Raw genomic sequence first — 26,880 nt, forward strand, 5'->3', positions numbered from 1 at the left:
CGCGTCCGGGGCCGCGGCGGTCGGAGCAGGCGAGTGCGCGGGGCGGGCGGCGCGGGGGGCTCGGGGGGCGCCGCCGCCCCGCCGGCCCGGCGCTGCCGGGTCCTCCCCGAGTGTTGCGGGCAGCCTCGGGGCGGGACGGTGCGAGCCCCGGTTAGACGTTAGCCGCAGTTTTTGTGAGCATATGGTGCCTCTCCGAGGAGACCGCCGGGGCCACCACCGAGCACGCTGGCAGAGCTCGTGGCCTTCAGGGGAGTGTGTGCCCGTGTAGGGATAAATGCCGGTGTAACTCTGGTCGTCTCGCCGACAGGTACCGGTGACCCCGGCCGGGAAGGTCCTGAGCGCTCGGCAACATGGCTTCCCCGCCCCACCAGCAGCTGCTGCAGCACCACAGCACGGAGGTGAGCTGTGACTCCAGCGGAGACAGCAACAGCGTGAGGGTCAAAATCAACCCCAAGCAGCTGTCCTCCAACAGCCACCCCAAGCACTGCAAGTACAGCATCTCCTCCAGCTGTAGCAGCTCTGGGGACTCGGCGGGCGTCCCCCGGAGAGTGGGCGCTGGAGGCCGCCTGCGCAGGCAGAAGAAGCTGCCCCAGCTGTTCGAGAGGGCCTCCAGCCGGTGGTGGGACCCCAAGTTCGACTCGGTGAACCTGGAGGAGGCTTGCATGGAGCGCTGCTTCCCGCAGACCCGGCGCCGCTTCCGGTATGCGCTCTTCTACATCGGCTTCGCCTGCCTTCTGTGGAGCATCTATTTTGGGGTCCACATGCGGTCCCGCCTGATTGTCATGGTAGCCCCTGCTCTGTGCTTCCTCGTCGTGTGTGGGGGCTTTTTTCTGTTTACCTTCACCAAGGTGTATGCCCGGCATTACGTGTGGACCTCTCTGGTTCTCACCCTCCTGGTGTTTGCCCTGACCCTGGCTGCCCAGTTTCAGGTTCTGACGCCTCTCTCAGGACGTGTTGACAGCTCCAATCACACCCTCGCCACCAAGCCCACGGACACTTGTTTGTCTCAAGTGGGGAGCTTTTCCATGTGCATCGAAGTGCTCTTTTTGCTCTACACCGTCATGCACTTACCTTTGTACTTGAGCTTGTGTTTGGGAGTGGCCTATTCTGTTCTCTTTGAGACCTTTGGCTATCACTTCCGAGACAAAGACTGCTTTCCCCCACCCGAAGCAGGGGCCCCACACTGGGAGCTGCTGAGCAGAGCCCTGCTCCACGTCTGCATTCACGCCATTGGGATCCACCTCTTCATCATGTCCCAGGTGAGATCCAGGAGCACCTTTCTCAAGGTGGGACAGTCAATTATGCACGGAAAGGATCTGGAAGTGGAAAAAGCCCTGAAAGAGAGGATGATTCATTCTGTGATGCCAAGAATCATAGCTGATGACTTGATGAAACAGGGGGATGAGGAGAGCGAGAATTCTGTCAAAAGGCACGCCACCTCCAGCCCCAAGAACAGGAAGAAAAAGTCTTCCATACAGAAAGCCCCTATAGCGTTCCGCCCTTTTAAAATGCAGCAGATCGATGAAGTCAGTATTTTATTTGCAGATATCGTGGGCTTCACCAAGATGAGTGCCAATAAGTCCGCTCACGCCCTGGTGGGTCTCCTCAACGATCTGTTCGGTCGCTTTGACCGGTTGTGTGAAGAGACCAAGTGTGAGAAAATCAGCACCCTGGGAGACTGCTACTATTGCGTGGCAGGGTGTCCAGAGCCCCGGGCTGACCATGCCTACTGCTGCATTGAGATGGGCTTGGGCATGATCAGAGCCATCGAGCAGTTCTGCCAGGAGAAGAAAGAGATGGTGAACATGCGTGTCGGGGTTCACACGGGGACCGTCTTGTGTGGCATTTTGGGCATGAGGAGGTTCAAATTCGATGTGTGGTCCAATGATGTGAACTTGGCCAATCTCATGGAGCAGCTGGGAGTTGCTGGCAAGGTTCACATTTCTGAGGCCACTGCAAAATACCTAGATGATCGGTACGAAATGGAAGACGGGAGGGTGACTGAACGGCTCGGCCAGAGCGTTGTTGCTGATCAGCTGAAAGGTATGTGCGTTTCTTTCCCTTGTCCTCTTCCTTCCCGGTCCTGTTTGTGTTGGGGAAAATAAAAACCAAGCAATCTTTTTCTAGTGTCAGTATCTGGAGGCAGATCAGTTGTCTCAGGACACCTCACCATGGGGGCATCTCAGGGCTGGTGAGACTTTTCCTCTGGTGAGTCAAATATCACAGATCTGTTCACACTGTGGCAGTGCTGACCTAGATGAGACCTTTAGGAGGGAGGACAACTTTGGAAATGGGTATCCTGCCAGTCAGCTGTTACTGTTTCTGAAATTGTGCGGGCAGGTCCTATGAGTGTAAGAGGCTCTCGGAGCCCTAAAGCAGACCGAACTTGGAAGTACTTTAATAGATTGTCTGTGTTCATTGATTGCCTCCCAATCCCTTCAAAACGTGTAAGATGTGAAGAATAAAACCTTTCTCGCCTTGAGGCCTCACTTTGCTGGAATAAGGAAGTTGGCCTAGCCCTGCATGACTCTTGAGAATTAGATAGAATTATATACCCCGCCCCCCAAGTGCACACTGCTTTTGCCTTAGTCTCATTTTAAAAAATGTATTTTCACCCTTCAACTTTCATTTTGATCATGGTGTTTGTCTTACCATATAGACCACAGCATTTTACAAATACGCCCAGAGCCGTGTTTAGAACCCCGCCATCCCCAACCCCTCCCGATTTGTACCTGGTCCCTGTCTCTGTCTGAAGCTTTTACTGCTATTCTTGTTATTTTCAATGGGCTTTTTAATTTTTATTATCTTCACATAGGACAAAAATTTTGTTTACACCTGGGAAGTGATTTATAAGCAAGTGGGACCGAAAGTGAGGATTCGAAACACCTAACTCCCACATCCACCTCCCTTTTTTATTTCTTTCTTTTTTTAATTTAATTTAATTCAATTTAATTAAAAAAAATTTTTTTTAACGTTTATTTATTTTGAGACAGAGAGAGACAGAGCATGAACGGGGGAGGGTCAGAGAGAGAGGGAGACACAGAATCCGAAACAGGCTCCAGGCTCTGAGCGGTCAGCACAGAGCCCGATGCGGGGCTCAAACTCACGGACCGCGAGATCGTGACCTGAGCTGAAGTCGGACGCTTAGCCGACTGAGCCACCCAGGCGCCCCCACCTCCCTTTTTTAAACAGTCTTTATGTTTTACTAAGATCTCTGGGCTGTGGAGAACCCGTATTTTGGAAGTATGTGGAGAAAATAACATTGATTTTTTAAAAGACGAAATGTGTAAAGCTTCTTGTGTTGTGATGCCCACACGTTGCGTGATCACGCAGTAAAAAGCTCCAGGAAAGAGTCCTTGGGAGATGTAACAGCTCAAGTCAGAGATGGGAGAAGTAATAGTGTCAATCAGAGACAGTAGGTGGTTTTCTTTCTCTGCTTGTGATTAGAGTTCTCCATGTCATTCCCTTGTAAACTGGCAAGAGTGCTTTATCCTTCTGACTTTTCTTTATTCTATTAATTTTGTAGGAGTTGAAGAATTTATCGGTATGCTAGAGAAATATTTTCACCTGATGATTCCCTCTTGTCTAGAGAGCTCTCAATGTTACCTACACTGATGAGATTAGACCCTACTTTTCAGTTTACCTGAGAGATTCTGCCATGGCAGTTGTCTTTCCCTGTAGGAGAGGATTCCCGCTCTCAGAGTCTAAAGATGCCGGTGGAGTGCGGTGTGGATGTAATCCCTGCTCGACGCTTGGACATCTTTAGGGTCTGAGTGTTGCAGGCTCTGTCCTCTGGGGCTGTGGGACAGATTCCAGGGAATGGAGTTGTGCTGTACAACATTATGAAAACGATAGCAGTTTTGTAAGTGGTAGTTTGAACAGTGTTATTACTTAAATATCAAAAATAAAAACAGATGTCATCATTAAGTATGTCTGGAGGCCGCCAAGTCTTTGACTTTTTGGCAGTACTCATTTTTGTTAATTTATGGGTAATTTTATTTTCAATTTATAAGTCAAGGGTCTCAAAAAATGGTAGAATGGGTTTCTTGAATTTTTTTAACTTCAACTAGTGTAAATTTGGTAAATTAATTTTTTTCTTTCAATTTCTGTACACTGTACATCTATAGGGAAAAGTTTTACTCCTGGATGGGAGGTAGGGAAAGATAGAAGGCTTAGTTAAAACAGTGATATTTTCATATGGTATTCCCTCCTCTAACTGTTTCCCTGAGACCATGATTTTTGTTTTATTCAGCTCATTTTGGAAACCTTTGTGGACAGGACTCCAGTAATATAGGATGTCTACACAACTTCCTGTCTGTTTTTGAAGTTGTAGTGTTCTCCTGTCATTGTACAAATGTGCTAAATTGAGAAGATAGCACGGTTTGTAGAAAACCTTTTTTATATATGAGGTTAAGGTTATATATTTAAAATTTCTATACTTAGCTGACAGGGGAGATACCATGATCATGAAGTTGGTTTTTCCAGGATGAGAGTTACCCATTGCACTCCGGATGTGCTGACCCCTTCGATTTCCGCAAATGTGGGAAACTTGACTGCATAATTTGTGGTAGTGGGGGACTACGTTCATGCTCGCCTCTTATTTTTAAACAAAATAAAATAAATAAAATACAATTTCTTATTTATTTATTTATTTATTTATTTATACTTTATTTTTGAGAGACAGAGAGAGACAGAGAGCATGAATGGGGGAGGAGCAGAGAGAGGGGGAGACACAACACTTGAAGCAGGCTCCAGGCTCTGAGCTGTCAGCACAGAGCCCGAGGTGGGACTCGAAACTGTGAGCCGAGAGATCATGACCTGAGCCAAAGTCAGACGCTTAACCGACTGAGCCATCCAGGCACCCCAAATACATTTCTTTTAGCCTGTCTTGTAGTTTGTGGCAGATATTTTCTCTACAATGTTGGGCATTAACCTTTACCTCTGCTCCCCTGTTTTTATAATGGGGTTAAAAATCCCCAGTAGAGGATTCTGTAGAAATGAACATCGGTGAATGGGGCACTCCAAAACTAGCAGTGTGAAAAGTAGCTCCTGGTCTGTAATTTATCTGAAAGGGTTTGTGGAAGGGTGGACTTTGATTATTTCTGCATATCCACTCCTTGAAACTCTTCGTGCTCTTACGTCCCATGCTGTGGATGCACAGATGGAGTCACGATAGTTCCTGACCTCAGGAAGCTTACAGTTCTAAATATAGAGTGTGCACTATGTGGAGGTGTACCTACTGAGGTGGGGCTTGAGACCGAGCGGTGGCTCTCCAGGTGGATAAAAGAACATTCGGTGGAGTGGGAGTGGCATGGGCAAAGGCTTAGGATTGTGTTTCTTGGTGGGTTGAGCATTTGTAAGTACAGTAGTTCGTTAGGACAAGGAAGGCTTTGGGTCACATGGGAAGGAGTGTGTATTCGATCCTGTAGGTCAAGGGGAGCCACTGGTAGGCTTTAGGTAGGAGGTTTAGGTGATCTAATTTGCAAGTTTAGAAAGCTTACTCTTTCAGTTCTAGGGAATATAGGTTGGAAGGTATGAGATGGGAGATTACGGCGTTGTTTCAGTAGGTCCCAGGCAGGGTGGATAGTAGCCTTAACCAAGGTAGTGACAGTGGCAATGGAGGTGGTGAACAGATATGTTCAGTTAATAGGATGAACTTGGTAGAACATTTTAAACAGACAATTTAGGAGATGAGAGTCTGGATTATTTGAATGGGAAGTGGCCTTTCAGGTTTCTGGAGTTGACCTGGAGACTGTTTGGAGTCAGAAATGAGTGAGACCTTTGAAGTTTCTGTGGAATGAATGGAGAATGAAAAATTGAGTTGTAGAATATGAAACAGGCCAGGAATCCCTGGCATGTTCATTCATTCAACAAATAAGTTATTTTGTGCTGGGCACAGTTCTAGGTGCTGGGGATACAGCAGTGAACAAAACAGACAAAAATTCCTGCCCTCCTGGTGCTTCTGTTCTAACGGGGCAGTCATACAGTAAGCAAATAAGTAAAACATTTCTTTCGTGTTAAGTTTTAAGGAAAACACATAAAGTGAAAAGGAGGATATGGGGTGTGTGTGTGTGTGTGTGTGTGTGTGTGTGTGTGTGTGTACTTTTAGACAGGGTGGCCAGTCACTGAGAGAGAAGGTTGAAAGAATTTTCAGCACAGGAATAGGATTTTGGAAATGATCCAAAAAGTGAGAGACAGTTATTATTAAAGACAAGATGAAATAGTGTGGTACAAAGTGACAGGAAGATGCATCCTTTCACACCATCTGGGACAAACCACTGGGCCCAAAGGGGTGCTGGCTGTTCTGTTCTGCCGAGGGCCACGAGCCAAAAGGATGAGGAGGATTGATTCTCTGGAACTGCTGTTTTTTCCTGTCATAGAGAATCACAAATACAGAAGGTGAAACTGTCAGAAGATGTCTACAATGTCTGATTTTCCCTTCTGAAATATTAGGAAGATAAAACGGGGCGCTCAGTCCTCCAGATTGACAGATCATGTTTTTACAAAGGGAGTGTCCGGTAGCTTTCACGTGGTTAGATGCAGAAATAAAACAAGACTTTCCTCCCAAGCCAACTTTCGAGGCTCATGGAGCAGCTGGGGGAGAGATCTGTTGATGAGCATTCGAGCAGATAATTCCCCACTGGCGCCAGTGACCAAGACCTTCCCCAAGTGCTAATAGGTAGCACTTCGAAGAGTTCTTGTCTGGCCTCCTGCCGGGACCATTCCTCAAATTGATGGGGGAGGGGTGGCGCTGAGGCACTCTGCTTTTAGCCTTTGCCCACGGCTAGCCCACACTGGCAGTCTGGGCCCCTAGCTCCCTGCCCACTGGCATGTGAGAGCCAGGTGCCAGTTTTAGGTGCAGTTTGCTTGCTCAGGTGCACTGCTTGTTTTGCCTGACGGCTTGGACAGCTTGTTCCCACCTCAGCTTGCACCCTTGCCACTTGTAGAGCTAGCCTGGAGCTGACAGCTCAGTGCCTACTCTTAAGTCACGTCCACGAGAAAGCCTGTGCTCACCTGCACCCTAGAGCGGGCTGTCTTGTGCGCGTTGAAACCTAGGCTCTTGGATAGCAAGTGGCAGAGATAAGATGGGGCAGAAAATTTGGCTTGACATCCAGGATTGGAGGCAACCAACACCTGTGGAGTTGATGCTCAGGCAGCCCCCGGTGACAATTTATTCAGGCTCCTTCAGGCCATATTTTGTGCATTCCAGCAAAGAGCACACAGCTGTTAATTCTGAGGACCAGCTTTTGAACAGAATTAGCCTTTGGCAAAGAAAGTTAAGGATATGGTTTGGTGAATGGTAGGTGGAATGAAGAAGGAAGGAGGGTAATCTTTTCAGATAGAATGAACTAAGGGGAAAATTAAAAACAAGCAAATAGCATAAGTGAAGAAATTTCAGAGTTCTCTACTAGCCAGCCTGGTTCAAATAATGATTGTGTTTCTACCTACTGGTCAAGGTCACCTGTGTATTTTTCTGTGGAAGAATAATTACAGCAGTGAAAGAAAACAGTGAATTTCCTATCATGTGTGCATGTGCCTAAATTTTCCTCTTTTGGTTGGTGAGTTCACTATCAGTATTTCTGTTGGGATTTTTATAAGACAGTGATCATTAATCATTAGAATTCCACAGGTCCCCTCTCCTGGTGGTGATAAGAGTCTGCTGACCATGAAAAGAGCCAGACTGAGAGGCTCCTCATCCATGTGACTCATGGCATCATTTGTACTTTGCGTATGAGACACTTAAAGACCTTTCTTCCCCAGCAGGAACTAGCATCCTTGGAGGGAATTTTATAAGGAGGTGAGAATTTTTCAAAAAGGAAGGGCACTGCCACGTGAGTTCTAGACTGGCCAGGCTAAGATGTTAATGCAGAAGGTGAGGGAACCGAGTGCCTCCCAGATTCACTGGGACTACCACAGACAGAGGAATGGGCCAAGGGCAAGGGTGGTCTTCCCCTAGGAAGGCTGGATAAGGCAATGACATTCGTCAGTCTTATTCATGCCCTGGTAGACTGTACCAGCCAAGCCAACCTGTGGCCAACCTTGGGTCAGCTTTAGCGAAATTGTACTTTGTAAAACTCGGTTGGTCTTGTAAATCAGGTTTTTGTTGTTTTCTCCAACACTTGCTGTATTATGCTCGTAAGAAAATGCCTCGCATGCTCTGCTGAGGTAAGGAGAGAGCTTATGTCCTTAGAATAGGCTGGAAGGTCAGTCCCCCAAAGACTGGTGCTGATGTGGCAGTAGCAGAACCTGAAAGGGAGTGAGGGATAGGAGCAGCTTTGCTAGGGGGGTGGGTTCTGGGACTGCGATGAGCAGGATCTGCTGTAACCACCTTATGAGCCTGTCAGCCCATCGTTTGGTTGCAGGACCCCTCTACACCCCTAAAAATTACTGGAGAAACTAAAGAGGGCTTGTTTATGTGCCTTATTGATATTTATCATATTAGAAATTGAAACAAACTGAGATGTGTAAGAGAACCTTCCCTTAATTCAAAACAGTAATCCATTATACCCATCGTATGTTAATATAAATAACATTTTTATAAAACCAGTTGTAGTTCAGGTCTCCTGGGTGGCTCAGTCGGTTAAGTGTTGGACTCTTGATTGTGGTTTACGTTGTGTTCTCATGGTTTCGCGAGTTTGAGCCACATGTTGGGCTCTGTGCACTGAATGCGGGGAACCTGCTTGGGATTCTCCCTTTGTCCTCTCTCTGCCCCCTGAGCATTTCAAGGAAAGGACTTGTTAGCATAGTGCATAGTGACTCTCGTCCTACTCTGTCTCTCTCTAAATAAGTAAACTTAAAAAAAAATTACATGTTCAAAAATAGAACTTTTAAAAAATTTTTATTTTAAATTTCAGTATAGTTAACGTACCATGTTTTTTTACTTTGGGACATACATTATAGTGATCCAACAATTTAACTATATTTTCAAAGTCAGAGAAATTTGGTGAGAAGAGTGGTAGTTTTACATTTTTGCCATTAAGAAATGTCTAGGTTAGGGGCGCCTGGGTGGCTCAGTCTGTTAAGCATCCGACTTTGGCTCGGGTCATGGTCTCACGGTCCGTGAGTTCAAGCCCCACGTCAGGCTCTGTGCTGACAGCTTGGAGCCTAGAGCCTGCTTCAGATTCTGTGTCTCCCTCTCTATCTGCCCCTCCCCTGTTCATGGTCTGTCTCTGTCTCAAAAATAAATAAACATTAAAAAAAATTAAAAAAAAAAAAAAAAAAGAAATGTCCAGGTTAATAAGAAACTGCTGACGTAAAAAAAAACTGTTAAAATACACATTAAAAATTTACCAGTTTAACCATTTTTAAGTGCGTCAGCTGGATTGTCTTAACTACTTTAGCATTGATTTGCAGTAAGTTGGAGAAAGTGTAGAAAGTCTGACTTCACAGAGATACCTAGTTGGGTAACAGAGGAAGGTTTTAATAGCCTTTTTAGGTAATTGTGGATATTTTTCTTTGACTCTGCACCAACACCCAATAAGTGGTTGTTTCTTAAAGGTTAGTTACAAAATGGAATCTGAAATCCTATTGGTCAGTTTTTTGGTGTGCTCTTAAAACCTCATTTTTTTTTTCTTTTTTAAGTAGGCTCTACACCCAACGTGGGGCTTGACCTCACGACCCTGAGATTGAGAGTCACACGTTCTACTGACTGAGCTAGCCAGGTGCCCCGAGACCCCACTTATTTTGGAATGAATATTTACCCAGGCATGATTTTGTAACATAATGCATTGGTCATTTGGAAAATATTGGTTTCTTGAGTTACTCAGGTCTTCCAAATGTTGGCCTAGGCAAAGTCTTTAAATACGGGAAGGTGCTGACTTCCCAGTGTCACAGAGGAGCTTTCTAGTCCTCGTTTTCACTTGAAAGTTTGAATTTTGTCACCAGCAGCAAATACTGTCAGCTGTTTTCCTTGAAGCGACAGACTCATTTTGTTCATTTTTCAGGAACAGTCTGCTAGATACGCTAGTCTGAGTGACCACAGTTTGTAGGTCAAGTAGAAATGACGTTCCATCCAAAAAGCAGCCCAGGCAGCTGCAGGGTGCCCTTCTTGACGCCGTTGCACTTGTGTGTGCCGCGGCGGTGCTGTGGCCGCGCGTCCCGTTTTGTCAGTCCTGCAAGGTTGAGATTTAACACAATTCTGCATTTTTACTGCATCATCAAAGGACCTTCTTAGGTGAAACCGAGTATTTTTTCCCCCCTTGTTCGAGTGCGTGGTAGTGAAGAACACACTGGCACCATGCACGGTCTGGTACGGCTGCCTTGAGTCCCCACGGTTTCACCCACAATTGCTTTTGTGCCATCGGTGCCAGTGCCAACACTGAAAAAGGCAAATGAAGTACTGGTTTTGTTATGGGAACAGTTTTGACCCCACAGGTGCCCTGCAAAGGTTTCAGAGACCTCTGGGGGTGTGCAGAAACACTTTGGGAACTGCTTCCCTAAGCTGTAAGATAGGAAACCTGAGGATTTTGTACGTGCTACCCAAACACGTGTTCTCATGCATGTGCAACCACTCAGACTGGAGTTGTGGTAAATGTGGCACGTTTATTGTGAGAGGACCAAATGACTTTAGTTCATACCTTGATGTTTTTTCTCAAAAAAATCCTCTGTGACTCTGACACATTTTTGTTGCTGGCATTTTAGGGCTCACGATGAAGACCATCGGCTTTGTTTTTGGTCTTTCAACTTTTTTTGTGGGGCTTCCTTACCCTTTGGCAGTATAGTGTACTGGGTGATTGTGTAGATTTTGGTTTCTGACCTTTTTGCATTCAGTTCTCAGTTTTGTGATTTCTGAACTGAGGAACCTTGGGCAAGCTGTGTAGGGACTCCAATTTGCAGGAATGCTGCTACCTCTGTCGGAGGGTTATTGGGAGAATCAAAGGAGCTGATTCAAGGAAAGCACTTGTTAGCACAGTGACTCTCACACAATCACAACAACCGTTCAGGAAATAATAACCAACTCCTCTGCCTGCGTGAGTCACATTTTATACTGTACTCAAGGGTGTTTCTTTTTTCCTACACTCTGTTTGGTGCACATCTTGTATAATTTGGTACTGAAACCCAAAACACACGAGGGACTGGGATTGTGTCGGTTTCTTGAATTCAAAAGGGCAAGTGTCCAAAATACAAAACACTGATAGCTTGCCCTCGTTAAACTGTAGCTGCCAAGTTTGGCAACTTCGTTACTGAAAACCCCAGGGCGTTCAGGCGGTGTTGTTCTTGGGCTGCTTCTGGTCCCCAGAGTTTAGGGGTACTTAAGATGATGTGGCCCTTGATAGTTGAGGAATTATGGGGAAATCTTCAGCTGTGTGACTCTGGAGATACTGGCTGAAGTTTGAACTGGAGGTTATTCAGGTCTCCCATATTCTACTATAAACTCATGTAGTTATTCAGTAAATATCAATTGAGTTCCTGGACCAGGTTCTGCAGATAGAGCCCTCTGCTCTCTCCGGGCACACAGCCTAAGAGGGAAAGTAGACGTTAATCAAATTATCACCTGAGCAGATATACACTGGACTTACTTATCGAGTTACGAATGGGGCTGAGAAGTCCAGACACTTACATTTCCGTCGTGTGGGTGAGGGAGCCGAAGCACAGAGATGAAGTAATGTGGGGTAGCCACACAGCTAGAACGAGCTGCTAAGTGGTGGAGCCGGTGTTGTGACCCAAAGGGCTGTATCGAAAAACACTAGTGCCCACTTGGTAGGGTTGTGGTGAGCAGTGACGGACACGATGATGTTGAAAAAAGTACTTGGCACCTGGTGATGCTCAGCAGAGATTACATACGTTAGCTGGTGAAAGTGGGGGTAATTTTCTTAGCGGGAGCAACGGCAGAAAAACAACCGTACCTTTGTGTGGCCCTTCCCAGTTCCCGGTGTTCCCATGTACGTTGTTATCTTAACTGCCACGAAATCTTCATATCGTGGGAACTGCGTATGTTTACTGGTTTATATTTTATTTGCTTCCTTCTTTCCCATGATGGAGTTTTCAGACTGAGTTGGTTTCTTAACATCTTCCAAAGGTGACCAATGGCTTATTTCAAGAATCCCTATACATTTTTAGGTTGTAGCTTTTTTGATATATTTCACTCTGTTGCAGAGATCATTTTTGATGCTCAAATTGTCCCATCTTGGGCCCATGGGAGCTCTTTCAAGTTGCCTCTGAGTCCTTTTCATACGACCCAGTAGTCTTTGATAGGTTTCTTACACGTTTAGTAACATTTTTAAGGAGTAGAGAAATTATAGGTGCTGAAATCTCATTAATTCGTGTGTCTTACAGGTTTATTCTGACAGACTGAGCTAACGTTTTCCCTCTCCTTTTTTGAAAAGAAAATTAATAGTATATATGTGTTTATATGAAGAAACAGCACTGAAGAAGAAATGGTTCGTGCTGCCTCAAGCTCTTTGGAAGCTTTAATTTGCATTCTCACAATTGAGAATTATACACCAATGCAGCATTTCTTTGTACTATATCCTCCCACTACATGCCTGTCGAGGATCAGGTGCCTGTGAATGTGGATAAGTAGAGATCAAGGAATCCTAAACCAAAAGGTAGACTGCAAACTGAAGAGTGCCCCCAGCCCAGCAAGCTCCAGCCCCCAGCACAGCTGTGGAAGGTTCCAGAAGGCTCAACTCTAGGCATTCCCTTCATGGGAACCTTGTTCTTTTAAAAAACGTTTTTTAAAATGTTTATTTATTTTTGACAGAAAGAGAGCACAAGTAGGGGAGGGCAGAGAGAGAGGGAGACACAGAATCCAAAGCAGGTTCTGGGCTCTGAGCTGTCCACACAGAGCCTGATGAGGGGCTTGAACTCATGAACCATGAGCTCATGACCTGAGTCAAAGTCCAACACTTAACCACCTGAGCCACCCAGGCGCCCCGGAACCTTGTTCTGAATAGTGCTTCCTGGAATTACTGCCCTGCCATTCCCCTATCTTGCATTATGTGTATTTGACTGACTGACTTACTTACTCACTTATTTATTTATTTATTTATTTATTTATGATCTGTTTTCATCCCACTAGAATGTGTTGAGAGCAGGATTTTCCCCATGTTTTATTTTTTTTTCTTTAAAAAAATTTTTTTGTAAACGTTTATTTATTAATTTTTTTTTTTAATTTTTTTTTTCAACGTTTTTTATTTTTTATTTTTGGGACAGAGAGAGACAGAGCATGAACAGGGGAGGGGCAGAGAGAGAGGGAGACACAGAATCATCGGAAACAGGCTCCAGGCTCCGAGCCATCAGCCCAGAGCCTGACGCGGGGCTCGAACTCACGGACCGCGAGATCGTGACCTGGCTGAAGTCGGACGCTTAACCGACTGCGCCACCCAGGCGCCCCGATTTTTGAGAGACAGAGAGAGAGTGCAAGGGGATGGTGCAGAAAGAGAGGGAGACACAGAATCTGAAGCAAGCTCCAGGCTCTGAGCTGTCAGCACAGAGCCTGACGCGGGGGTCAAACTCATGAACCGTGAGATGTTTTCTTTTCTACTGTATTCCTAGCCCTGGGAACATAGCCTGGCGTATAGTAGATGCTCAATAATATTTGTTATTGACTGACAATGAATGAATGAATGAATGAATGAATGAATGAAAACTACAACTACTTACGCTCTGCATGTGGGCACTCTCTTGTGTGCGAAACCCCAGACATCCACACAGAACAGACCAGAATGTAGAGGGAAGGCAGTGACTGCTTTTTAAGGAATGGTTGAGTGGTTTATGAAATAGAGGCACAGGTAGAGTCTTGAAAGGACCTAGGCAAGGAGACAGAGGGAGAGCTGCCCATGCACAGGGCAGGGCCTGGGAATGTGACCCAGGGTGCTGGGAGAGCAGACAGTCTCAGGACTGAGGGCTCCAGGGTGCTGGCAGCAAGGCTGCTGGGTAGGGCAGCTGGGCCGTAGGGCAGGAACTCAGGTCACTGAAACCCCAGTGTTTATTTAGGGCCCAGGAAATGTGGGGTTGAATGGCTTAGTTTAGGCAATCATTTTTAAGCTTTTTAAAATGGAGATTTCAAGAAGTGTATTTATCTTTAATAATACTGTAGCTGTTTATAATTCTTATTTGATTATCATGTATGCACATGAAAAACCACCATATCCTTCTTTTGGCAAAGCTCCAGGACAGTCTTTGTGCATAATTTCCAGGATTTTTATGTAATGCTATTAAATTCATTTTTTTTCCTTCCACAGAAAAATGTGCTACTGAAAGCAGCTTTTGAATCATTTTATATTCATGTTTGAATTGTTTGGGAAATATTAACTTCAGCTTTTTGCCACTTAGTTTGTAGAGAGGAAGAAAACCCATATGCATGTGATTTATTTTCTTGTATATGGATATTAAAATACAATAAACCATTAAGGCTTTGACATTTTAAGTAAAATAGTCTATTGCTCATTGGTTCAGTGAGTTTTACCCTATTGAGTGTTAACATTCAAAGTGCAGATTGCATTGTATTCTGTAATTTCATACTAAGTTCTTTTCCCCATGAGAAAATGCTTCTTATGGTCATTAATGTTAATTTTTGTTTTGTGAATGAGCTGTCTAAAATTGGGGGGAATTAGCTTTTCGTCTTAAGATATTTTTCTCCACTAACTAAATACTTTCTTGTTCTGTTTCCTCATATTTGTCAAACATGAAATTTGAACTAGAACCCCACCATTCGCTCAGAGAACCTCAGCTTCTCACATGATTGGGAAATAGTACTCATTCTTAATTCGAAGACGTTTCTTCTTCATCCATTTGTTGAAACTATGAGCCCTCATTTAGACAAATCTAGCATACGGAAACTCAGATTTACAGAACCGCTAAATTGCAGGGCAGGTGTGAGAGTCTAGAGGATTCTTTACTTGCTTTACATATAAAGTTGAGTTACAGGAGTATAATTTACATGTGGTTTTTTTGAATCACATTACTTATATAACAAACAGAAAGCAGAATATCATCATTAGAGGAACCCCACTTGATTGTGAAAATTTGACAAACCCTTTTGAAATGGCTTGGAGAAAATGTGCAGTTATTAAATTTTTGAAAAATATGCTTTAATTCCTGTTTGAACATTATTTTGGAGAGAGATTGGAAGGTTAGTTGCCAATAAAATTAACTTCAGTGTTTTGGCAAGTTTTTCCACTAGTAGAACAGCACAAATATCGAATTTAATAATGCTCTTACTGATTATTCCGTTAATAAAAGACTCACTTGCTCCTGATGGTGAGTTCCTTGACCTGCTGACTGTTTATTTAGTGCGCCAGAATCCTATATATTTACTGCTTGTATAGCATGAGTCTAGTAGTCCAAAAATTAATGTACCTAGAAAATGTCTACCTTAGACCTTGTAATTAGAAATTAGAAGCCACCAGTGATAAAAGAAAACCCCTCGATTTAATTATAAGGGATTTATAAAAGATTTTGAATGGTTTTCTTATCCTTTCTTAAGAATAGCAAAGCAGCTCACGGAAAGTAATATAATATTTGCTGTGATGTCTGTGGCTGGTGAAACAAACTGGAAAAGGAAAAACACTCTACTTTGTCCTGACAGACAGTGTTGTCCTTGGGTACATATGTCATCCGACCTGAGAGAGAATTTCACCCCAACAAAGACCCACCTTGTGAAACTGTAGCTTCTCTTAGAGAAAGTGTTATTCACAGCCTGTTGGAGTCACATGTTTTCTAGGACTGAAGTGACTGACTCAGTGTGTAAGTAACTGCAGAAGGTCAGAACTCTTACAACGGCCATACAAACAGAAAATTTCTTTTTTTTGTCTCTGACATACATTTCACAGCCGGAATAACTTCATTAACTCTGTGTTCCTTCTGGCTCTTCAAAGAAAACTGTGATCATGAGCACTTTCAGAGCCGATGATTCTAAGATACCAACTTTGTCCCTCTGCCATTTGAAGTTCACATGGAAATGTTTGCTTTAATGGCCCCAGTCATGATGTTACTTTATTTAGTTGCTATTAAATTTCCAATTCCATACACTCCCCTGGAGGTATTCCAGTTTGCACTAAGGTTTCTGTTTCTTTCGGCAGCATTGCAGCGGTGTGTGGAACTTTCCTGAACGAGGAATGTGAACCAGAGTGGATGATTTTAAGTTTTTCTTTTCTTTTTTTAATAACAGCTTTTTTTTTCTTGAGATATAATTCACGTACCATACAATTTATTCGTTTAAAGCCTATAATTCGGTGATCCTTAGTATATTCACAGATCTATGCATTAATACAATCAACTTTAAAACATTTTTATCACCCTGAAAAGAAACCCTATGCTCTTCAGCATTCACTCCCCACTTCCACTAAACCCCACTGGCCCCTGGCAGCCAGTCTCCTCCCTCCTGTGTCTGTAGATTGGCTCATTGTGTGCATACCGTGTGAATGAATCCTACAATATGCAGCCCTGTAGCAGGTGTTAGTGTTTGTCAGCATTTTCATGGTCCTGGAATATTCTACCGTGTGGATAGACCATATTGTATTTGTCCGTTCACCAGTTGATAGAAAAACTCTTCTGTTTTGAAACTGATAGGCTGATTGTTTGAAAATGAGTCGAGAGGATTAAAAAAAAAAAATCTCTTATTATTTAATAACATACCTTGACCAAATTAAGTCTTTCTATTTTCACTGATGTTTATAAGTTTTCCTGGAAGGCATAATTAGATGAGATTGGATGCTGAATTGTAATTTAATATAAATGTTTCACACAGTTAGTTTTGTTTTAAAACAGCTATCCTCCTTTCTAAGCTTGATCCAGGCTGATAAAATATTAAATTCTCTGATCCTTTCCTTTCCTCCTATCCAGATCCCTAGCGGACAGCTTTAGGGGAAGCATATGGTTGAATATGAAACCAGCCTCGTTGGGCATGTTGTTAGATATAGGTATCAGAGCAAGTCTTTCTGGATGGTCAGGTTTTTCCGAAGAGCTGAGGATTTTCTCCTTTGGTCAGTCAGACTTCTCCTCTTTAAACCTGATTGAACATTTGGTTTTACATTTCTGAAATGTATAAAAATACTTTCTTACCTTGATAAAAATGAAATATGTCAAATAAAACTTAATTTTCTTGATGACTTATTTTTATTACCTGTTATTCAGCTTTTAGTGATATAGCAATTTCCCTATAAAAATAGGGATTTTTGCTTTATTTTAGATAAACTGAGATTGCTCTATTTTTCTAGTTCTTATGTTTTAAAATAATTTTTTTGCTTGCTTCCTTACTGTCAGTAGCCATTAGTGTAGTATGCCTTTCGGTAACAGCTTTGCTTCCGTTTTTTACTTTATTACATAAACCCAAATAACCAAGCTTATTAACCCCACAGATACAGTTTGATTAAAAGGACTAAGAATTAGGTCTCCGTGAAATTTTTTGGTTGTCAGCTATATATTCTGAATAAGTTGCTAGGTAGTGAATTCAGGATAAGTAAGATGTTATGACAGTTATTTTTAGCACATTTCTTAAAGGGGAGGAGAAAGGGAGATTTGAATCAAATTTGTGTCTTTGTAAACAGAGCATGTTTTCCACAAGACCCAAGTATTTCTTTTGAGCATGTGGAAATAGAAAATGGGAATTACGGTAAGAGTGACTGTATAGAGATTTTTGTGTGTTTTTTAATATACCTGCCAAGGAAGAATAGGCTACATTTCTTCATCTTTTGTTTAAGCTGAAGGCATGCATAGATTTTCATCTCAGGAATTTTAGTAGTCTGGCACTGAGCAATGCTAGCTACTTGTTGTTTTTTATTCTGGGGAGATTTGTTCTTCCTGAAGGGGCTGGCCAGGTGCCACACTGCCCAGTGGGTACTCAGCCGGGTCTGTGCTCTGCTCCCCACTGCACAGGTTATGTGGACACATCTGCCAACTCATTGGCCTTGCAGTTTGGTAAGGCTGTTCTTTTAGATTAAAAATTAAAGTGGTTTCGTTTCTTAGGAATATGTATTGTCAGCTCTTAATTTAAAAAAAAAATTTTTTAATGTTTATTTTTGAGAGAGAGTGAGAGAGACAGAGTGTGAGCAGGGGAGGGGCAGAGAGAGAGGGAGACACAGAATTCGAAGCAGGCTCCAGGCTCTGAGCTGTCAGCACAGAGCCTGATGCGGGGCTCGAACCCGCGAACCGCGAGATCATGACCTGAGCTGAAGTCTGACGCTTAACTGACTGAGTCACCCGGGTGCCCCTGATTTTTAAAGTAATTAATATGTAGTTACTTAATAAATGGCAGCCTGAGTATCGGTTTTCTCTTGGGGGGATCAAGTTGCCTAATCTGAAGAGTTTCAGTTAAATGAGGGGATTAAATGAGATAATGCATGTAAGAGCACTTGGCACATGCTAGGTGTTTAGCAAATGTTGGCTTTTGCCCTACTTCCTCCCAAACATGTTGTTATTACTTTTTTTTTTTTTAGAGAGAATGCGTGAGTGAGAGAGAACAAGTGGGGGAGGGGCACAGAGAGAGGGGGAAGGAGGATCTCCTGTGGGCTGTCTGCTGTCAGCACAGAGCCCAGTGCAGGCTCAAACTCACGAACAATGAGATCACGACCTGAGCCGAAGTTGGATGCTTAACTGAGCCACCCAGGCACCTCCCAAATGTGTCTTCATCAGCACTGAAACCCATGTAATCAGTGTTCTCCCATAATCAGGTGTGAGAAGTGGGAGCACAGTGGGAGCACGAGCCCTATAATGACGAAACTGCATACCTAGCATGTGCTAGCAGCAGGAGCTCAGAGGCCCCCACTGTGATTCCAGGAAGAGGTCAGAGGCAGACTTCCCTCATATCTAGAGAGAACTCATTTTTGTCACTCACCTGTGCTTTATATGTATTTCTTGGAGCCCCGATCTTAGCCTCTCCCAGGCCATGGGTGTGAAGCACAGTGTGATCACAGTAAGGGAGACCATAAAAATGAGTAGACAAGAAGCCGGACGGTGTCCTGTAGTGGTGGGGCAGCACAGAAAAGTAAAGTGAGGTGAGGATATGGCCACTGATACTAGTGATTTTGTATTGAGGGGCAAAGGTGCATTCATCTTTCTGAGTAGATGTTGAGAGATTCAAGACCATGAATGCAATACTTGAATTCCCTCTTTACACCTTTTGTTGATAAAGGAAAATGTTTTTTCACACGTCAAGTATTCAGTTCACGGGGAATCAGGAGCTGCTAGTTCAGTGCCTGAACTCTGGGGGCGGGGGCCACATTTCTTATGTTAGTCTTTGTCAGATTGTCTGAAAAATCCTTGGGTGGGGGACTTGGGATTTATCTAAACCTAACCTGCCTCCCAGTCTAAACTGCAGGCCTGGTAGCGCTGTCTTGATTGATTTCATAAACTTCCTCTGACACTGGCCTACGATGGGCTTCTTGTGCCGTATCTAGAACTTTGTAAAGTCTCACCCCTCCCCTTGCTTTTATCCTGCAGTTTCCTGATGCTCTGTTCACTTTTTAAAATTGATGTGAAATTTATATAACATAAAATTAACAAAATTAACCATCTTAAAGTTAATAATTCAGTGGCATTTAGTACATTCACAGTGATGCACAACCATCACATTTTTAGCACCCAAAAAGAAAGCCCTGTGTCCATGAGCAGTCATTGACCATCCCTGCCTCCTCCCAGCACCTGACAATCACTAATCTGTCTCTATGCATTGGCCTGTGCTGGGTATCTTACATGAGTGATTCATACAATATGTGACCTTTTGTATCTGGCTTCTTTCACTTAGCATGTTTTCAGGTTTCCTCCATGTTGCAGCATATATTGGAGCTTCATTCTTTTATGGCTGAAAAAGATTCTGTTGTATGGATAGACCACATTTTGTTTATCTGTTCATCGGGTGATAGACATTTGGGCCGATTCTACCTTTCGACTATTGAGAGTCGTGCTACTGTGAACATTCATGTACACATTTTTTTTTTTTTTTTTTTTACTACATGTTTTTAATTCTTTTGGGCATTTGTCTAGGAGTGGAGGTGGGCCATGTGATAACTATGTGTTTAACTTTTTGACAAAACCTGTACCACTTTTTAAAATGAGAAACTCCTCAGAAGGACCCTGTAAAAAGTTACATCTACCAGTCAGATGTTTCCAAAAGCATTTTCCAAGTTCTGAAAGGCTCTCTTCATAGAGTCAAGCTGGTAATAGGTAATACTATGCATTATATATCTTGCTTGAAATAATGACTTTGTTCACTGTAATTTACAATGGTATTGTGATCAAGATAAAATTATAATGTAGATAGGACATGTTTAGAGACCTTTTCTTTCTGATAAACATATGGATTTTGGCTGTCCCCTTCAGGCTGGTGTTGGACTTGGCAACTTTGGAATTGTGTGTTAGATAAATAGTTGGTATCTAGGGCAAGCTTAAAAAATTTTTTTACTATTTAAATATTGACCAAAAAAAACAAAAAAACAAAAAAACCCACAACCCCAAACAGCTCTAGGAACTGTCTTGTTCAAGTGAATTTCAGACTGTCTAAATACAGCATGGTAAAATTAGTCTTCCCCTCTGGTTTCTGTGGGGTCGAGTGAGCCCATGAGCCCCTTGTGCCCGTCTGGGACACACTCCGCTTGTTAGCTATCCTTAGAACACGGGGATGTGGGATAGTGTCCACAGCCAGTAGTGTTCCCACAATGCGTCCTTAATATAGAACATTTTTCTAAAAAAACATTGGCCACTGAAAGAGCTCAACTCCCAAACATGGTCATCGGTTCATAGTTCATTTTTATTTGTTTTTATGTAGTTAAAACAAGAAAGAGTATGTAAACTTGTCAGTGTCACCAAGTGTCAGTACTTTTTAGGGAAGAAGAGAAGAAAAGTGAGTTTCTAGTCAGAAAAACAGTATTCCTCCTTTAGGGCAGAGGAAGTGGTCCAACCACAGAGGGACATGAGGGAAGAAGAGGAGAAAAGTGAGTTTTTGAGTACCTACTGAAGATTAAGGATATGAGGACAAACAAACTGTAATCCTTGTCTCCAAAACCTCCCAGACTACCCCTGTGTGCTGGTGGGAACGTTGAGTGACGACAGGCTGTGGGAAAGAGCTTGGTGGCTCCTTGAAACATTAAACACAAAGTTCCCAAGTGACCTAGCAGTCCCCTTCCAGGTGTACACCCAGAAGAATGGAAAACATAGGTCCGCACAAAAACCTGTGCGTGAGTGTTCACAGCAGCGTTACTCGTAATGGCCATAAGGTGGAGACGACCCAAATGTCCATCCTGTGCTGAACAGATCAATAGATCAAAATGTGGTCTCTCCATACAGAGGAATATTGTTGAGCCTTAGAAAGGAAGGAAGTACTGATTCATGCCACAACCTGGGTGAACCTTGAAAACTTAATGCTAAGCACAAGAAGCCAGTCACAAAAGGCCACGTGTTAAATGATTCCGTGTCAAGTGTCCAGAACAGGTAAATTCATAGCAACAGAAGGTAAATGAGGGTTGCCTAGGGCTGGGGAGATGGAGAGAAAATGGAGAGTGAGTGCTAATGGATGTGGGGTTTCTTATTTGAGACAATGAAAATGCTCTGAAATTGATTGTGGTGATGTTGCACAACTCTGTGTATTTCCTAGGAAATCACTGAATTGTATACTATAAATGGATGAATTTATGGTTTATGGTATGTGAGTTGTAGCTCAGTGTGCTTTGGTATGTATTTGGAGGACTGATTCGTGCTAATTATGGGACTGATGTATAAACTAGGTGCCAGTGTGTCAGTTGACTTTTGGGGAGATGGTGTGCTTTTCCAGTGGCTAGAATATTCATATCTACTGCCTAGGGCACTTCCTCCATGATATCAAAATATCTGGGAAGGCCTAATGAGTAGTTACAAGATTGCCTAAGTGGAGGAGTATTGGAGCACAGGATCTTAGCGCGTGGTATTTTATTTAGCCATGGGGAAATCACAGAGAGTACATCTTACCAGGGACTGGAGCACTTAGGTCCTCCAGATTGAGTGCCTTCCCTGAATTGTGTGAGTACTGCCAGAGCTCTTACCGCGTGCTTTCCTTGAAGAAGGTGAGTTGTTACCAGACAAGTAAGTATACAAAAGAAAACCTCAGCATAAAATAGAAAACTCCCTGTTTTACAAGGGATGCAAATATATGTAGAAATGCTTACAAATGAAGTCAAGATGGTTTCAGAGGAAGAGTGTGAGAATTAATGAAGACCAAAGAAACAAACAAACAAAGAAATTTATTATCTTGACAAGAAGTACTGCAGTTCCAGGGGTGATTAAGTCAGTATTTTGATGATATTTTCAAGGACCCCAGTGCTTTCTGTCTTTGTTCTCTGCCATTCATGCTATGTGGGGGATGTCTTCCCTCATGGCATAAGGTGGCTGCTGCCGTTCCAGGTTTCACAGTGACGTCTAGTGAATAAGAGGGCATTTTCCTCTTATGCGTCTTATTTTATGTGCCATGTCCTCACCAGTCTCTGGCAAGGGGAGTGAGGTCCCATCGGCCTGGACCTACCCAGCTCCATCCACGGGGCCATGCGCATGGCAAGGGGGTTTCGTTCCTAAATAGGTGGAAGGAGGATTCCCCCAGAGAGAATCAGGTTCTGCTACAGAAAGGATGGGTGGTGGGGGCATGGGCGTGAAGAAGGGAAATGGTATTAGGGATGCAAAGCATTAAAACTGTGACTGTAGGGGCGCCTGGGTGGCGCAGTCGGTTAAGCGTCCGACTTCAGCCAGGTCACGATCTCACGGTCCGTGAGTTCGAGCCCCACATCAGGCTCTGGGCTGATGGCTCGGAGCCTGGAGCCTGTTTCCGATTCTGTGTCTCCCTCTCTCTCTGCCCCTCCCCCGTTCATGCTCTGTCTCTCTCTGTCTCAAAAATAAATAAAAAACGTTGAAAAAATTAAAAAAAAAAAATAAAACTGTGACTGTAGTTAAAACATGCAGTATTTTTAAAATGAAAATTTATGTGCTTGTTCTTAAGGGGAAACTTGTGAAAATGGATCTTGCAACCCAGTCAACTTTTGTATTTCTCTTCCCAGTTCTCTAAGATGGACCCAGTCCCTTATACCTTGCATAGCAGTTCTTTCCCCCTAGAATCCACACGCCATCCAGTTGAGTTTGCTCAGCAGTGCTTCTCTGCAGCCCTTCGCTCTCCTTAGCCTCCAGAGTGACATGACTCGTGCCCTTTCCACTGTTCCATTAGCTCTTACCTACCTACCCCTGCAGACACAGCTGATCTCCTCCCCCACTGGACTGGGGGCTCACTGCAGGTGCTCTCATGTCGACCTCATGGGTGTGAACACGCAAAAGGGAGACATTTAGACTTGATGTGTTGGGAGGTAAAGCACTCTTGAGGGTTTTTGAGTGGTGCTCTGAATGTCAAGATGAATATGGTTTTAACAGGTTTGGAAGATTTATTTCTTAATATCACCTGTTAAGTGTCTTAGATTTTACTTCTGTGTCTTTTTAAAAACACTTACATTAAACATATTTCTTAAACTTAGGTCTGGAGCTCTGAAAAGTGTTGGCCGTCCTGCAGGGATGATGATTGTCTAGAGCAAAAGCCACTCTTCCAGAGCTGGGGAGTGTCCCCAGTTCTATGGACAGCTGGAGGTGGGGGCAGAGATGGTTTCATGGTCTGGTGTGCTCCGTTTACAACATTTTCTTTAATGTTAAATGAATAGAGCCCTCAAAAATACTCTGTAATTATTGGTCCTAATTTGTATTCCATGAGAGAAAATATGCGAAGTGCCAGTGGTTCCTGGAATATAAACATGCAGTGAAAGTATTTTCTCTTCTCAAGTCTCCTGTCCCTACCCTAGGCTGTTCCATCGACATACATTAGCGCGCCTGTCTTCCTTCTCCATAAAGCACAGGCCTATAAATATTTCTCAGTTTAAAAATAACATTTTCCCTACCATGAGTCAAGGTTCATTTCTCGTCTATCTAATTTTAGTTCCTTGTTTTTATGCACTTGAAATGTTTTCCTTAACCAGAAAATAGAGAAGAGCACACACACAGAGATGAACTAAACTTTTTACTGCATTTCCCTGTAGTATAGACATTTCTCCCCCCCCCTTTTTTTTTTTTTTGGTAGAACAGTTTTATTGAAAAACAAAATTGTAAACAGGAGTTTAGAGAGGATAGGAGGGGAACAGAGTGCTTTCTGTGGGCCATTTGTTTCTACGTGGAATGTTTTTGGGCAGTAGTGTTAGAGACCTATAGAATGCTGAGTGGTTCTGGAAAGTGTTTTTTTTTTTTTTATCACCTCTGTTAAACTAATTTTATATGAAAAAGTAATGAAAAGGAAACATGAGTAATTAAGGCTGATGCCTTAATTGACCTTTCTTTTTAGGACTGTAACTTCATATTCCTAGGGACAGACAGTAATTTTTTCTTGGTTAGAACTGATGTCAGTCAAGTTGTGTTTTCATGTTCTGTTGCTGTTTTCTGTTGATTTTCTGTGCATCCATATATTTCACATATTTTTATCTGTATGGAGAATGTAATACTTCTTGGAGCGAATGACAATACTTTGTTTAACCATTTCCTGTCTGAGCTTTCAGACTGTTTCGGGATTCCCTCCCCTTGTAAATATTGCAGCCTTAAGGAATGTGTGCCTTTAGAAGACTTACATTTAGACAGCTGACAAGATGGGTAGACACCTTATTTTTATTTTTTATTACAAGAGTGAAATATGTTTGTGATCTCACCTTCAGAAAAGATAGGCCAGCAAAAAGAAGATAAAAAAAACCTCTTTCCACCCAGAGATAGCCACTGGGACATTTAGATTCAAGGCTGTTAGACTTTTTCAATGCACACATATAGATCAGTAATGATCTCTTAACAGAATGGTGTCCCATTAAACAAACCATTTTACAATCTCCTTTTTCACCTAATAGATCACGAACATATATATATCTGTATATACATCTATATCATCATTTTATTTATTTTATTTTATTTTATTTTTCAACGTTTTTTTATTTATTTTTGGGACAGAGAGAGACAGAGCATGAACGGGGGAGGGGCAGAGAGAGAGGGAGACACAGAATCGGAAACAGGCTCCAGGCTCCGAGCCATCAGCCCAGAGCCTGACGCGGGGCTCGAACTCAGGGACCGCGAGATCGTGACCTGGCTGAAGTCGGACGCTTAACCGACTGCGCCACCCAGGCGCCCCTATATCATCATTTTAAATGATTGTAATATTTTGTTATTGGGGTATACTATAACTTATTTGGGACATGTCCCTTGTTGGAAATTTAGGTTGTTTCCGGTTTTGTATTACTATATATCATGAGACTGAGATGTACATTTTCCAGACACCCCTCATATTGGGATGCATCAGACAATTTAAGGTCATAGTTCCATTGGCAGTACTTCCTTTCATTTTCTGATAGAACAAAAAGTAGTGACGCTTCTTACAAGCAGCATCTCAGATTTGATGAAATATAGTACTGTAAATTATGACGATGTGACAGACATTCTTATTGGTAACTGTCTTTGCTCACATGAATTACTAGTGAGGCCAAACCCTGTTTTCATATGTGTATTGTCATTGTTTCTTCTTTTAGTAGTTACCTGTGAATGGAGCTATTTGTCTTTTCTTTATTAATTTGAAAAGTTAAATTTTGTCTTTCTGTTTTTATATATTTATTTTTCCAGACCAAAGTTTGACTTGCTGTTTTCTCACAAATGCCCTTCGGCGTTTTGATTCAGTTTCTTTTAGGTTACAGATTACTTTGACATCTGTACAGTTTTGGGTCTTCTCATCCAGCAAGCCGGTAGATCTTCATTTATACAGGTCCCTCTTCTGTAGCTCAGTAAAGTTTTGTAGACATTTCATGAGGCCTTACATATTTCTTAAATTTATTCTTAAGTTTTACTGGTTTTCATTGCTACTGTGAAGGGGATCTTGTCTCATCTTATTTTGTAGCAGTTACTGTTGGTGTGTGGGAAAGTTGCCCATTTTTATGATTTGCGTGATGATGGAACCCCACCCATTTTAAGAGCGTGCTTCAGTGAATTTAACAGATGTTTGCAATCGCCTGGTCACTACCACCCTTGACAGATGGTGCACTGTCATTACTCCAGAGGTTCCCTCGCACCCCAGCGCAGACGGTCCCGTTCCCGTTCCCAGCTTGTGCTGACCACTGATTTACTTTCTGTCCCTATAGTACTGCCCTTTTCAGAATGTCCTAGAGATCACACAGCATGTGGTCTTTTTGGTGGCTTGTTTCTTTCCCTTGGAATGAATGCTTTTGAGATGCATCCATGTTGTTGTACCTGTCAGTGGCTTGTTCGTTTATTGCTAAATAGTATTATTCCTTTGTGTGGACATCTCACCGTAAAAAAAAAAAAAAAAATCCTCTCATCAGGCAGTGGATGTTTGGGTTGTTTCCAGTCCTTGACTATTATGAATACAGCTGCTGTGAACATTCACAAAGTCTTTTGTGGACATATATTTTCATTTCTCCTGGTAAAATACAGAGGAGTTGAATTACTGGGTGTATGGTGTGTTTAACTTTGTATGAAATTAGAAAGCTGAAAATGTTCTTTTTCTGTGTGACTGGCCACTTTATTGAATGTTTTTTGGTTCTGATTTTTAAGTCAGCTAGTCTTAGATTTTTTTTTGGATAGAAAATCATATAAATTTAAAATCCTTTCCTTTTCAAAAGTCTTTTTAAAAAAAGTTTATTTAGAGCAGGGGAGGGGGGGGAGAGAGAGAGAGAGAGAGAGAGAGAGAGAGAAAGAAAGAAAGAAAATCCCAAGCAGGCTCCACGCTGACAGTGTGGAGTCTGATGTGAGGGTCAGACCCAGGAACAATGAGATCATGACCTGAGCAGAAACCAAGAACCGGATGCCTAACCGACTGAGCCACCCAGGCGCCCCTCCTTTTTCAGTTTTTGTATCTCATTTCTCACTAAACTGAAATGTAAAGGCCAAAAATAGCATTACAGT

General features: G+C 42.9%; 1 protein-coding gene and 1 non-coding gene across 2 annotated transcripts in view; both read left to right on the forward strand.

Moving 5' to 3' along the window:
- Window positions 1–6: 6 nt before the first annotated feature.
- LOC125917003 (adenylate cyclase type 9) overlaps window positions 7–26,880 on the forward strand; it is an 84,977-nt gene continuing 58,103 nt past the window's right edge. Inside the window, exon 1 of the mRNA XM_049623263.1 lies at window positions 7–2,043. Within this exon, the coding sequence (XP_049479220.1) occupies window positions 351–2,043 (1,693 nt within the window). The 5' untranslated portion in view covers window positions 7–350. The remainder of the gene's footprint in view (window positions 2,044–26,880) is intronic.
- On the forward strand, window positions 4,436–4,599 carry LOC125917004 (U1 spliceosomal RNA). The gene has a single exon (XR_007456075.1). It is a non-coding gene; the product is annotated as a U1 spliceosomal RNA (small nuclear RNA).

The sequence above is a fragment of the Panthera uncia genome, unplaced genomic scaffold, assembly GCF_023721935.1.
Source record: "Panthera uncia isolate 11264 unplaced genomic scaffold, Puncia_PCG_1.0 HiC_scaffold_1392, whole genome shotgun sequence".
Taxonomy (NCBI): domain Eukaryota; kingdom Metazoa; phylum Chordata; class Mammalia; order Carnivora; family Felidae; genus Panthera; species Panthera uncia.